Raw genomic sequence first — 15,082 nt, forward strand, 5'->3', positions numbered from 1 at the left:
TAGCAGTCCAGATTTAGCCTGAGTAGGAGAAATTCAACAAATATAAAGCCTGACCATACAGAGTGGGGCATAAATCAGAGACGATATACAGAATGGCCAGCTGGGTTTAGGGAACACTTCCCATAAATCAGTGTCGCTCACCTGCGCTACGGCTGGAGATTCAGAAGCCTGAACTGTTTAATACGGGCAGTGGTTTTGACCATGGCTTAAAAATTATTCAAAGTCTACAGCAATACTTTGTAAGAGTTCTGCTGTTGTCACTGAGCTGGAAAGCGTTAGTACAGATTCATAGATCAGAAATTCAGCTGTGTAGTTAAAAATAATTTGGATTCTTGCTGAAAGCACACTTTTAAATACGGAGTAGGAACAGAGGAGGTCAGAGAAACTCTATGTTGAACATACTGAATTATTTTTTTAGAAATGAGTGATTTTGGGTGTACTTCAGCAATAATTTACACAGAGCTAATTCATTAGAAAGTGTGATGAAGGATTCTGGTCTCCATTCACATTATCCTTGGGTTTCCAGTAGCTTCCCCTAAAATCACTAGTGTTGAGTTGGTTTTGGCTTTTAATTCGGTAGAAAAAAAAGCATCCATATTTCCTCCTGATTTCTCTGTGGCAGAGGCCTTCCCTGCTTACCTAGAGCTTTCTCTCAGTCCCTATTCCTTGGAATAAGTGTCCCAATGGTTGAGGTCAGCAGCCCGGGCTGCCCAGGCTGGCTGGAAAAGATCCCAAACGTGACTGTTCCGTCAGGTGCTGTGAGGCAGCTCTGGTCTGTGGGCTGGCAACCAGGTACAGTTGGCAAGCCACGCTGGCAGCTGCTGCTGAGGTGGTCAAGAGAGGCAGAGGATGGTGCAAAGGGGAACTGCTGGTCTTGTTTCGGGTCTCTAAAACTCATCTGTTTTTCTGCCAGACAATGTATTAGTGATACACGCTTATTTAATGAACTGCTCTGTCAGGTGAGACGGAGCTGAGGATTGCCGGAAGTGCTAAACTTAGTGGAAAAAGGGTAAGAATGTGGCAAATATATTGTTCACTTGTTATAACTTTACATATTTTGAGTCTGCCATTCATTTACAGCTAACAGAAGGTCAGGCGTCTTTGTTACTATTGCTGAGGCAAAGTTTTCAGAACATTATCTGTGGTAATTACAGCTTAATATTAATTTTAGAATTATATACTGTGTGTGCGTTGTAGGCTGCCCCACCATGAACGTTATGATGTGTGAGTTTTTTAGACCGCCTGAGGTACAAGTCAGAGCAAAACAGGCCCTGAAGCGCGCAAGCCTCTTCTTCAGATCTGAAATAGAAACTACCTTCAAAGTTAAGCAGAGATTAAAGAAAAATGCTGAGCTTTTGCTATCAGTTTATCACCCAATGTTTCTAAGATTTCCAGGTATTAAAAGATTTCTCCGTGTCACTTCACACTCCTTCTTTCGATTGACATTTGTGTCATTGGCATAGTCGGGTCATCATTTACCTCCTTGGCCAGATGAGCTGCAGGTATGCTGAAGAGCGTAAAACCATGTGAGATTGCATGTGTAACCTCCCTGCATTATAAAAAAAATGACTTATTTTCAATATCTTTGCCCTGGTTTGGTCAGTTATTAATCCACAGGGGCTGATTCTTTCTATTCCATGGCACTGTATTATTTAGAGCATTGTTCAGGAGGAATCTTGATACAGGCTTGTTTGGAAATCCATGCACAGTATGCCATTGTCCATTAGACTGCTCTTTCTTAATCACATGGTGATTCCCTTAAAACATGCTGTTAGGAGGTAGCTCAATACGGGCTATTTTATTGTTCCCTGTGTGTCTAGTGCTGTAGGTGGGATTGTTTTGTGGATAAACCTAATTTGAAAAAATGCACAATGACTGTCCTATCCTTAACGTGATTCCATTTTGCAGGGATCAAAGTAGTAAAACACAGGCTGAAATTTGGCCTAGAAGACAAACAGTCCAGTGCTACACCATCTAAGTGTCTTCAGCTCCTCACGCAAAACAACCCGCCACAAACCAAAAGGCAGACATGCATCGGTACTTACACTCTTGATGCCTTGTCCTCGTAAAGTTATGTGTGTCTGTCTCCAGCCATGGCCACCCTTTCTTCCCCAAACAGCTGGTCCGTGAGCGCCGTTTTTCCTTACAAAGACCTGGAGGGCACCAGAATGCCCGCCGGGCACCTTATGCCTAAACGAGAGGCACAAGTCACCGGCCTGAGGCGTGTGACCCAAGGGCAGGATGAGATGCGCTACTCTTCCTTCTTTGCCTTTGGGGTCAGGGATGGTAAGATACTGTCCCCCTGCAAAAAAAAACGCAGTTAGGTTTAGGGTTTTTTTAATTCTAGTATGTTGCAGGACCAAATGCCCAGGAGCTGTTACAAATCAAAAAATAAAAAAGGGCTACACAAGGTCCAGTGAGTCTTAAATAAGGCATATAGTCGCTGGAACGTGAATCGGAACTGACGCACCTGCCTCCTGCAGGTAGGATTTGTACTGCTGCACTTCTCTTTACATTAGTACCAGCTTAGGTCTTGCCCGTCTAATTTCTTTTTTACAAAGCAAATGATACCTCTTTTGAAAATGGAAATGTCATGTATTCCTTCACTTCTAACAAATGGTGACTACATGATTTTAAACCCACAATGCCATTGAAGCTACGCTGTACATTTAAGCGCCTTGTGTGCTGCAGCTTTTTGCTATTGGCTAGCTGAATGACAAGGCCAGCGTAAAAGCTGTCATGTACCTGAGCTACGGTTCTGTCTCCTTTTCTTTGGGAACTGTGTTAACAGGTTAAGTCTCAAAGGGTACCCACTTGCAAACATGGACAGCCTTTTTATTTAACTGTAATTTAAACTCTTAATATGGATTAGATACAGAAAGCTAGAACCAGTAATGATTTCCAAATGGCTGTTGGCTTCATACAGCCCCTGAAGTCTTCTCTAGCAGCAGTAAATTGTCAGTGAACATACATACTTAATTCAAAACCCTATTATTATCTCTGATCATGTATGAAGTAAAGGTGCCGTCATAAAAACATCTAGAACATGAAAAGTAGAGGATCTCAGGTATGGCAACATGCATTAAAGCTAAAAACAACAACAACAAAAGGCATATACTTCCATAAATCCCACACACCCTTTCACACAGGCACGCACAACTACAATAAATGAGACTTCACATCTTGGAGAAAACCCACACCTGTAGTTTTTTTTCGTTGTACTTTTCATTAAAACTTTTGCAAGGTGGATGATAACCTTAAAATCTGAAATCACCAAAGGGAGGTGGGGTCACTTTTAAAAAATAAAAATTAAAAAAGAAATATTATATCTTACTCTGAACCTATCTTTTTGTTAGGAGAGCAGATTTTTAAATTATTTTTTTAATTAAAAAATCCAAGTTTAATGCACTTAAGGTAAAGGTGGCATTTAGGCTTCTTAGTTGAACCTGATGACGTAGAAATATTGGGGGTTGTCAACAATATAGAAATATTGTTGACAAACACAGTCTTTGATTAATTATAGAATAGAAAATTATTTTTCGTTTAAAACAGTTGGTTACTACTCAACCAGAACTTTATTTCTTGAAAGCTTTTTTTTGAAAGCCACAATGATTTCCCTCAAAAGCCATGAGACTTAATGACAATGTCCCAGGGCTCGTCACACACTTTACAAGGAAAGCCAACCTTGTCTCCCGTTCACTACTTCTACGTAGGCTTGTAAATGCTTTGGTCTCAGTGAGCCTGAACAAAGCAAAGTATTATGCTGCTCTCTGGGGCCCCAGTTTTGCATTTGGGCATGAAGTGGGATTCATTTGTCCAAGGATCCGTTAAAGGTTTTTCAGGGTTTGGGGGGGGGGCTTTGGTGGGGTTTTTTTGTCTTCTTTGGGTTTTGTTGTTGTTGCTGTTTTTTTTAAATGCATTGTTTTTGCATCAAGGTCACTAACTGCTAAAACAGGCATAATAGAGTTTAAATAACTGCACCCGTTTGTTGTAGATACAATTATATATCTATAAAAGTACCGACTTGACTCATTAACTGCATCTGTTTCAGATAGTTACAGTGGCTGAATCCAATCAATAGGAAACAGATTTAGGTAAGCACAAAGCCAACGTATTTGTAGACAAGCCCCTGCAGGAAAAGGTCCCCTCGAATCAGCATTTTCTGCATGCAAGATAAGCTTATAAGGCTTCACCATGGCACCTTTCAAAATGCAGATGCTGATAAACCAATAAATAGCAAACTTTGAAAGGTGAAAGCAAACACTCAGGAACAAGCTGTGAAAATAAATCCTTGCAACAAGGTATTCCAGACAGGAGGGAGTGGGTGGGTGACTTCAAGGGACTAGTTCTAACAGGTTATGTCAACAGCAGCAGAACATACACGGGAAACAAAAAGCTGAGATTGTCCCTGACTGGGAAGCAATGCGGGGGGAGAAAAAAAAGTCAGTTAAAAAATCATAGTTATGGAACGTAATATGTATTAACAACAATTTTTGAATACAAATAATGAATACGCTTTAAGTGACTGACTTTCTAAGAAATAAAGTGTTTTTAAATCCATTGTTTCGAAAAGATGTTTGAATTCTGCGTGATCTTTGTTAAAACACCAGGCTGCAGGCAGGACACGGCTACCTGTTTCCTCATCTGCCGGAAGAAGAGCTCTGCTCTCCGAGTCATTCGTGAGACTTTCTAAGCGTCGGAAGGAGCATATGGAACACTAGAGCGATCCTGTGGATGGGGCCCGCAGCACTTCCACTTTAGCCAGATAAAAAGCCTGAAAAAGGTGCCGGGTCACCTGCTGCGGTGGCAAATGACCGTCTCATGAGTGGCAGTGTAAGGACAGACATCTACAACGAGGTGGTGCCTAAGGAAAATGGTTCTCAGTGCTCTCGCCCTCCCGCAACTTAACCTGTAACATTTTACCGCCTGAGAGCGCGTTTCCTTCCGCAGCCTGCCATCCGCTCACATAATGCAGCCATTGTGCACTTCAAAGGCTGCTCTTCTGGGTATGAAGTAATCCCATCATTACGGGGAGCCAGAGACGTGTGTCTAATCCCCGGCACTGCGGGGCAGGCGCTGCTGGGGGAAGGGTACGCAGGCAAGGACGGCCGACCTCTCAGCGCCACACAGTGAAACCAACAGGGGACAGAACAGGACTAACCTCCAGCAGGGCAGATGTGTGCGGTTCTGCTGGGACTACGGCGGCAGAGGTGTGCGAGTGCGAGGGGTCGCTGCTTTGGCTGACCACCAGTGCCGGTGCCAGTCTCCTCCTGTCCTGCAAGTGGCCAGTGAAGCACTCCCCTCTGATATTCATCACAGGGTCACTTTTTACCATCCCAAACATACCCATTTTCAGAAGTCTCAGCATACCAGCACCTAACTTGTCTTCCTTCCCCTTACTTATCAGTTTTCCTATATACAGGCTGCTATAGCTTAGAGTAGAATTCAATAAAATCAAGCTGAGAGGTTAAACTAGAACGTTATATTTGGCAGCAGAACAAAGATTATTTCCAGCACTTTCTATAGTTTTGCTAGTAATATAGAAATAATTATGTTTGCGTGGTGGTTTGAAAAATAAGCTTTGTTTTACCATAAATAAAAGTTGTTCTCTAGTCCACATTTTTGTTCCTTCTGGTTCTTTTAAGACAGATAATCTCTTACTGAATACATTTGCTACTCCTTCAGAGACATTCCTATTGTAAAGGTACCAGCTATGATGAAAGTGGAAATTCTCAATTGCTCTTTCATGTTGGGAATCCTCAGTTTTGATTTTTATACCCAGAAGAGGTGTGGGTGTCACGTATATCCCGGAACTAAAGGGAATAAAAGCTGTGCAAATTCATCATAACACGAGAACTGTCATCAACCTCAAGCCTGGCTGGTTCTTCAGCTACAGGATGCGCTCGTACGCGGCCATCTTACCTGACGCATCTCGCACTGGTTCCCAGTGCAAGTCGTCATCTTTGTCCTTGATCCATCCGCACAGTCCACTATCAAAATTACAGCTGTGCACCAGCACCCCTAGGCAGAACGGAGCAGAAGGTCAAAAAAAGTGATTTGGATTGTTTTGGCTGGGGAACTACAGCAATTTCCCTTGTGGCTGACGCTAGCAAGTAAATATGAAAATTAAGCGCAGCAGCAGGAGCACTAGAAAAAGAATATACAAAAAATACTAAACCAACAACAAGGATGCTAGTCTTGTTATTAACAGCTCACGCTATTTTTGTGCTAAATCTGTTAGGAAATAAAACTATAAAGGTTCACTTGTGGTTTTTTTTTTCTTTTTACAAAGCATCGTTTAAACAAGAGGCGTAAGATGTAGGAATCCTGTAAAAATGTATAAAACCCCAAGAAATATAAAAAAATCCTATACCCTAGACCTTGAACAGGGAACGTGATCTTTACCTGGGTCATCGTTTGCTTCAAATTCATCGGCGGTAATCCCTCTTTCAATTTCAAGTATTTCAAGGAGATTATTGCTCACTCCAGGCTGGCGCGGAACTGTGAGAAAAAGTTTTTCAGAAATGAATGAGATAAAGGTAGTTAGTGACCTACTTCCTTACCTTTAATAAAAAACAGCAGAGCAGCTCTGGGCATTGTGCTTTTCTTGGAGAATTCAATATATTTAATTATATTTGACATGAAGATTCATAAACTTTATGCCTATGTGATTTATGATTTATGTTGTAACATTTATCTGCACACTCTACAAGGTGATTCCAAATCTGCTAAAGGCTCTTCACATAAAAGCTCCTTTTTAACCAGAAAAAAAAAAAAAAAAAAAAAAAGAAAAGAAAGAAAAAAGCTTTAACCTTGAAGCACACTATTCCCTTCCCCTCCAAATGCACTTTTAAAGATAGCGGCTTCTCAATAAAATAAAGCCACATTAAAGACCTTGCTCAAACTTTCCAATCCCCTCACCTTCCACAGATGTTTACAGGAGAATCTCAACAGGAGGCAGGGGTACTCGGAAGAGGCCCCACATGCACCTAAACTTCCAGGCACAGCTGCAGGTACCTCCATCTCTCTGCAAAGGATTAGAGCTCCCGACACAATTATCAGGATCGTGCTGAGAGCTGAGGAGGAGGAGCTCTACTGGAATTCAAACTGTACTTCTATTTTTTGTTTTCCGACACTCTGTCCTTCAGCTGCTGTTCTCAGCTGCAAGGAGAAGGAACACTCTCGGTGATTAAGGGGCCCAGAGGTTATTAGACGTTCAGCAGCCGGGACAACCTGAAATTTAAGAGGTCTTTGTGGGAATGATGGCTGCCGAAGCCAGGTGGCCACTGGCTTCCACTGACTTCTGAAGATGCTGTGCCAGTCGGTATACGTCTCCTGAAACAACACGCCCATGTCGTGCCTGATGGACAGCTGTCAACTAAAATAGATTGCACTGGATAGAGCTCTCTTGGAAATTCCTCTTTTAGAGGCGGGTCTAGCGCATAATTAATAACAGTAGTCATGTGTTTCAGACATGTCCCTAGATGTTATAGACACCTCTGACACCTATGGTTATTTGTGAGGGCCTTATCTATTAAAAACTTGACATGTTTTCCATTTGCAGCGCTAAAATAAGTATCTTAATGTCTCCATAGGCTTCTTAGGCAAGTGAGAACAAGGAGCACAGAGATGATTTACAATTCTAAACTGAAATAAAAGACTGTTATTTTCAGGAAATCAAATTAAAGGTAAGAAGGAACTTCTTTTGCACAAGGACAACACAGAAATAGCTCTGCTGCGAGAGCTCCTCTAAAGCCAGAAGACTGAACAAAATGGAAAGGAAGAATGAAGTAGGTTCCTGCTTTTTGGAATTAGGACAAAATAAGCAGCCTGATAAAAGGCTGACCACATGCTAATGTATCTTAAAAGTAATATTACAGGCTACAGATCTCAGATGGAAATTTTGTATAATAAAAATAAATAAATAAAATGCTTGAAGTCTGTAGGAAACTGATCAACTCCTTAATATTATAGCCATTTTTGGAATCGTTATGTTTCTTTTTTTTTTTTTTTAAAATTATGACTATTTGCAGTCTAGGATATTAATGCCCAAACAGCCTCAAGGACTTTTGGTTTCCTTGGGTAGTAAAGGACTGATAATTTTTAAGGATACATTGTTTGTAATTATAATTTTGCTGCTTTGTTTAATCTGTTTTTATGCTTATGCCATTAGAATTTTGAGATTTAACATAAAGAAACCTTACAAAGGTGCACAGCCCACATCACCTAGGTGAATAATCACCCTTCAGTACATTTATGCACAAATACTATGTCAAATATATAAAGAAAAAAAACCAACTGTTTACCTCATGCAGCAAAAAATTGAAACGAGAATGCTCTAAACCATGACTCGCCCATAATCCCTCCCTGCAGTATTATCCTGTCTTTCCTAAGAGCTCCATCTGACATGTAGACGGGACAAGCGTCGTACACTTACCGTCACACCTGCACAGAGGAGCTTATGATGGCAGAAGCTGTTCCGGCACATAACAGCACACAGGCTCTTGCACTGCTCTACCTGCATGACAGTCCATGGCCAGCCACGAGTCATACCTGACGGAGCAGATGTGTGCGAAGTGTCCGTGTGTGCCCAGACCACCGCCACTGCAGCACATACAGCAGCTGGCGGCACCACATAAATTCAGCTGAAGGGGGTTTGCTCAGGGATGCTCAAAACCTATAATTTAATTTCTTGGGCTTACTATGGCCAGCCGGCCGGGACAGCAAATTTTGCAGGAGTATTTACTTAAAAATTCTGCTAAACTAACAGCATCCTGTAAGTAACTTACTGTCATTTCTGGCAGGACAGTGCTCTGACTGCAATTTCACCCTAGGTACGCCCTCACAGCGGAGTTTTGCCTTGTGTTACAACCACACTGCCGGCTGCTGTGCCCCTTGGAATGCATCGGTCCCCACGCCTGAGACACATCTATGCTGCATGCCCAGGGACTATCACCTTGCCTTTCCTCTTCTCCAGCTGTGCTAAGGAAAAAGAGACACTGTTCATTTCCTACGCTACGGGCAGTAACTCAGCAATTCACTTCAAAAACTGCTGAGCGCAGTGTATGTTTGTACTACAGCTGCTAGTCTGGGATGGACCCGCAGCCTCTTTACATCTGCCACATCCAGACTGCACAGGGACGGAAAGATGTCAGCCCACCAGAGCAGACAGAAAAGCGCCGCAGGAAGACTCCAGCCTGTGAGGAACCTCGCAGTGCCATTGCCCTCAGGCCCTCATGGACCCACCTGCGACAGGATGCCCATGTCCTCTTCTCATCTAGGTTAACATTGAACTCAACGCTCTGCACCTCAGTATCTTCCTGTTCTTCCCCTGTGCCTTAAATTAATTTTTTCTTAGGGACCAAAGGCTCAGACCACAGACTCACAGATAGTTCCAGGGCTCTGAATGGCAGAGAGCATTGAGGAAACCCACTGCCATGCTCTTAAGATTTGTAGGATACTCAGGGGTCACAATATTGAGGTAACTTGGTGCTTGCCCTGTGGATCCCCTTCCCAGTCCCCCCCAGCTCTTGTTTATGGAAAATACCACAGGAAATATTAGGAATTTGTTTTCCAAACTACTTCAGTTTCATTTCTAATGCACGCTTATTTTATGCAAATCGGAGTTACATCTGTGGAAAGATACAGGCATTCTCCAAATTAAAGTTAATCTATTTGCCTATAATTAAAGCTCTACAAAAAACTATTTCTTCAAAACTTTTCCCTAAAGTCCTTTCCAAACGCTGTTGTTATGAACTTCTAGAAGAACATGTTGCAGAGCCCTAAACCAGTCACTCCAGTGCTCAGATCTAATTAGAGGAATGTGCACTTGATACGAAACAAGAGTTACCACAAGAGATGCAGGACTGTAAATACAATCCATGTGTACACTTCTTTTTGCTACGACGACTAATATGTTGAGTGGCGATCGTGGGAGAAAGTATTTGGCACAATTATTTTCTGCAAGCTTTCCAAGCCCTTTATGTGTACTTTATATAGTGTATCAGTGTGCTTTTCACTTAACTTCAATGGTTTGATAAAGCTTGTTAAAGATAAACTTGGCTTCTTTTTCTTGGAGAATTTTATAAGCCCTGCGTGAGCCAATACATCAACAATACCATATTCTCAAAGTTCATGAGCCAAGTTCTTCATAGATGCATGAACGCGGGGGGGAACATTTAATAACTCCATAAGACTGATTTCTTTTCAGCTTTTTAATCCTTTAGGAAAACAGTCGGACTTTTTTTCATTTACTTGCTAATTGCTGAGTTTAGGAGTATAAGAGACAGTGTGTACATACGTCACGTTATTTGTAATTACACAATAATTACTGTTTTGGTGTTGCAAAACCAAAACAAAACATGGAGTGCAGCTTCATGTTATTAGTAATTGTTATTACTATTAATAATGCAGTGTTCTGCCTCACGACAAACACCGCGTTCTTATGCAATTCCATTCCACACAATCACCATGATGAAGCTGCCCATTTGTTAAGAACAACAATAGCAACAAAAAAGGGCAAAGATTTTTTTGACTGAATAGTTACGATTGAAAGTTGTTAAATTCCACTTCCAAAAAACCCTGTGAGTGATGAGACCTCACGCAGAACTAGTATAAAATAGCTAAAAGGAGGGGTAGTCCAGAGGTCAGTCAGACTTAGTAAACAAGAGTCCATTCTGTTTTCCTCCAGTGAAGACTCTGACATACGCTGGGCTAAAAAGAAGGGGCAACAGAGAGGCACGCTTCACCCTTTTCTCTGGCTACCCGCAATGTCCGGGATATGTTGCCTAAAACTCTGCAGACTCAAATTTCGCAGTGAGAATTATTTCAGGAAGGGCTTTCACGGACTCCCCCACCTGTTTCTACAGGACCGTTTGCAAAAGAGGGGAGAGATGGTGCTCGCGTGCAACCACTCCGAAGTCCAAGCTTGCATTTCTCAGGCAGTTGTAAGGCTCATTAACTTTGACCTAAATCAAACACCTTATTATGGATCTTTCCAGAAGATTTTCTGAAAAATAACCTGCCTGCTTGGCTGTGAGCAGGGGGTACAGAGTGCCGACTGAGTTTCAGGGAAAGACAGCTAAAATAAGCAGGCTGCAGAAGCTTGCTATCAGATCTGGGGATAAAACTAGCTGTAAGACTGACGGAGGGTCAGGTTTGTAAGACTCCTAGATCTCATGATTTAGCTCCAGAGTACAAACAGGAACAAATTAAGACAAACACATTTTAATAGGTGCCAGAACAGTGAAGACGAATGAAATGCTACTGTAAAACGATGCTACTCTAATGATATCAGGCAATAACAAAACCTGCACTCTTTGCTTTTAGCATTTCACTTTTTTCAAAGCTTCAAGGATCATATAACTGCATTTACCACACTAAGGACTTTTCAGTCATTGAAAGGAGGGGGCAGAAAAAAAATCAAGTTTTAATCCAATCTTTAAATTTTTTTAATAGCCGTTATGAGAAAAGTCTCCTGATCCCAATCTTTTCAGCTCCACTAAGGGCTAAGAAGGAAAATTGCTGAACTATCTTTTAATATAGATATGGGGTTTTGTTCTTGCTCTGCTGATATCTAGTACTATGCTTTGTCTCTAAGCTTATGCCTTTAATGCTTATCACCCAGATCCCGATGGTAGCAGAAATTCATAGTCTTACTGAGAACTGCTTTCTATTTGTTAGAGACTATCCATCTGAGTAACCAGAAAAGATTCCTCTGTACCTCACTGTAGTTTCTACAGTGCTGAAATAGTTAAATATTAAGCCATCACCGCATTCCTCCCTCATTGCCATTCCCCCCATATCCATATCAGGAGAAGATTATCCTTGGTGCCAGATTCCACTGTCTGCATCTGACTAAGTGGTTCAAAGGCCAAGTGTAGGAATTCCATTTTAAAAAATACTCTTTTTTTTTTTTCTCTCTGAAAAAGCAGCTCCCCAGAGTCACTGCAGGCATTTTTAGAAAAGGGGTAAAGCACCTTAAGAAACGCAACAACCCAATACCTTTCAAAGGTATTTTGAAATTGCAAAGGCATTTAAAGAACATTATCAGCATTATTATCATTTGTGCTCTTTGTCACCATGGAACAGACCAATTTCACTGGTCCTCAGCTGATTTCAACTGGAGCAGCACACTGAAGAGTGCTCTGAACTGAACGCTTAGGACAAGTTTACTCAGATTGTGGGACGGCAGGTCAAGTAACTACAAACGAGAGCAACGAGTCACCAAGGGTAAGCTCAGGAAAAGGCTAAATAATGAAAAATTAAAATTTGAGAGAGGCTTGCAGAAAACAAACACACTTGCCGAGGCACACTTCTTCTCCTGATGTGAACCAATCCTAGACCAGTATGTTTGCAGGATCTGGGCTAGTGCACAGCACACCACCTACCCCTTCGCCAGGGACTGCCTAACTGAAGTACCACCTATTCAGATGGCTAAGCAAAGCAGCGTTTACTGTCATGCTGCTTTGTCAAAGTCTGGCTAAGGCTTCAGAGGGTGGGGGAGAAGGAAGGAAGAAGCCCGTGCATTACAAGACAACCTAATTTAAAAACACAACTTTAAAGATTGAGGTCTTCAGCAGACGCTAAGGGCTGGAAGATCAGAATTGCCGGTGGCTGCTGGCTATAGTGCTCTCTGTGCTGGGTTTTGCCCATCCTTATGTGGTAAAACACTACCTTTTGTGACTCTTGGGGATGCAACAGCCCTTGGCGACACATGAGGAAGCAGCCATCTAAGAAGATGTCATAAGTCTTCTGAAGACTTTACAATACTGAAGTTAAGTCCTACTTCATGATCTGAGTGGATCTAACATCAATATCCTCCTCTGTTTTCCAAGACAATGAATAATATAAGATGACTGAATTGCTGCCTGCATTCTCCTGTGGGAAAGAAATAAAGGCAGCAAGAGCTTCCTTTCTCTTTTCTTTTCAGGCAGGCATATGGGGCCCCCAGTGCAAATTAATTTTTTGAGAACTGGTTTCTTTGCTGCCTCAACTGGAGAGGCAGATGATGCAGGAAAATGAACCTAAAGAGGCTCAGTATAAGCCAAACAGAATTAGATCATATCCACCACCCAGGAACACTACAAAGATGTCTGATGCAGGTGAGATTAAAACAGCAACGGTTTTAGCGAAGCTGAAGGAAGTAGCTGAAAAAGCCCCTTCCCTGAGGAAATGCAGAGGTGAGTGAAAAATCCACAAACATTTTTGGAGGTGGGGAGGGTTTGGCGCATCCACATGGCAGATAAGAAGCACATCAGAGGTTAGCTAAATGCTACGAGTTATTTCAGTTTAGAATTCTGTATTGTCTTAACGTGGTGGTTGTTAACATTGTGTTTGGCTGCAAGGAAGGCTTTTCGAGTGGCCCTGGTTTACGTTTGGTGGAAGCGCTGCCGTCCTGCGCTCGCGGTGCCTCACGCAGCACAGCTGCATCCTGGCAGAGCCAGGCACTGCTCCCCCACCGGCCCGCAGCGCGCCGACAGGGGCCTGAAGCTGAACTCACACAGCAAACGCCAGCGGTAAGCTAACACGAAAGGCGTTTGAGCTAATGCACTTCCCCTCGCATTTGCCGCAGCCCAAGCGCCTGGTCTGCAGGCCAGCTAATGCCCAGGAACTCGGCACCTGGCAGTAACGCTCCCACGCTGCTGAACCCCTGGTGTGACGACATTTGGGAGGTACGAGCATCTCTGCATTGTCCTTAGAAATGCAGCACTCAGCAGGCGAGGACAGGCTGAGTCATGCCCTGCACATCCCATCGTAGTAACGGATGTGGCTCTAACTTTTCTACCTGCTTTTCTAGATGTCCCACGTGAGGAAATGTAACTTCTCCCCTTTCCTGCAAATTCCTACAGTAATAGGATTGAAGGGGTGAGGTAACACCTTGCTCTACAAGCAATGCTTTCCTTGACAAGGTAGCACATTCTTACGGAACAGAACTGTTTTGCACCCGACTATAGGTTTCAAAACCTAAACAAATGCTTTTGTGCATTCACTACATAAATGCCTCTGGACCAGAGAGAAGGTGGGAGGGGACACTGGTGAGGGGACACTACCTACATGATACTTTCAAAGTGGCCAGAAGATAAAAGAGAGAAAAAAAGAGTGTAAAGGACAGGAAGGGCAATAATCGAGAGAGGTGAAAAGACACCAGCATCGTCACGCTACTAGGACCATATAATTTCCTACCATCCAGAGCACAGGTGGAATACACCTTCGGTCACACAGTTATGTCACACACATAGGTATATCAAGTATATCTTTGGCAGAGGATAAAAGAAATAATAAAGACGTATATCGACTGACTTGATCTGCAGAGCTCTCTGTCCCTCTACTACTGAGGCCAGTAACAGCTGCTCCTGCTTGACCCGTTGGGATCCTGCTGTATCATGCACTGAAGCCTTTAAGCTCTGTATGTATGTCACAAACCTCAAAGGGTGGCAGCTGACCTCAATAAATAGTTGATAAACACTTTGCAAAGATCTTTTTTTCCCCTGTGTTGGTTATATGTACCATAATGTAAGCTTACAGACAGAAAACAAAACACTTTTACTTTCCTACTTTTCAAACCCTTATATCTGAAGCACATGTATTGAAAGCACTAGCTTCAAAATCTGGCCTCTCGGGAGAATACAGAAAGACTAATTGTAAATAATAAGCTTTATACAGATGATTGTTATGACTTCACGAGAATAGCTGAAAACTATGCCCCTGCCTTAGAATTCCAGAGAACACTTGCAATGCGAGACACCTGGGAAGTGCGACTCTAGAGTCTAGAGTAATTTCCACAGAACTCTGTATTTTTAAGTATTGGTTCCCCATATTAAGTTTTGGGAGCCTTTAGTAGATTTCTTTTAAAAATTTTACCAAAAAAAGGTTTTTATGTTTTTAACTGAATATAGATTATTTTTTTTAAAATAACCTTGAAAAAGCCAAACGCACACTTCTCTGGCTAGTACCAGGATTTATCTTCCCAAGTTCTAAGTCAGCTTTTGTCTCCATTTTGTATTTATCAAACTGTCTACAACAGATAAAATGCCAACAGGGACCTAAGAGAACACGGCCCAAGAAATTACCACACAGATGC

General features: G+C 42.3%; 1 protein-coding gene and 1 long non-coding RNA gene across 3 annotated transcripts in view; one reads left to right on the forward strand and one right to left on the reverse strand.

Moving 5' to 3' along the window:
- NPNT (nephronectin) overlaps positions 1–15,082 on the reverse strand; it is a 54,403-nt gene that overhangs the window by 2,479 nt on the left and 36,842 nt on the right. For both annotated transcript variants that reach the window (XM_074589421.1, XM_074589420.1), the window contains 3 exons: positions 6,406–6,501; positions 5,923–6,021; positions 2,046–2,302 (listed from right to left, as the gene is read on the reverse strand). In XM_074589421.1, the coding sequence (XP_074445522.1) occupies positions 2,046–2,302; positions 5,923–6,021; positions 6,406–6,501 (452 nt within the window). The remainder of the gene's footprint in view (positions 1–2,045; positions 2,303–5,922; positions 6,022–6,405; positions 6,502–15,082) is intronic.
- LOC141744109 (uncharacterized) lies at positions 2,301–5,616 on the forward strand. The gene is made up of 3 exons (XR_012587336.1): positions 2,301–2,483; positions 4,052–4,094; positions 4,611–5,616. It is a non-coding gene; the product is annotated as an uncharacterized LOC141744109 (long non-coding RNA).

Source organism: Larus michahellis, chromosome 5 (genome assembly GCF_964199755.1).
Source record: "Larus michahellis chromosome 5, bLarMic1.1, whole genome shotgun sequence".
In the NCBI taxonomy this organism is placed as follows: Eukaryota; Metazoa; Chordata; class Aves; order Charadriiformes; family Laridae; genus Larus; species Larus michahellis.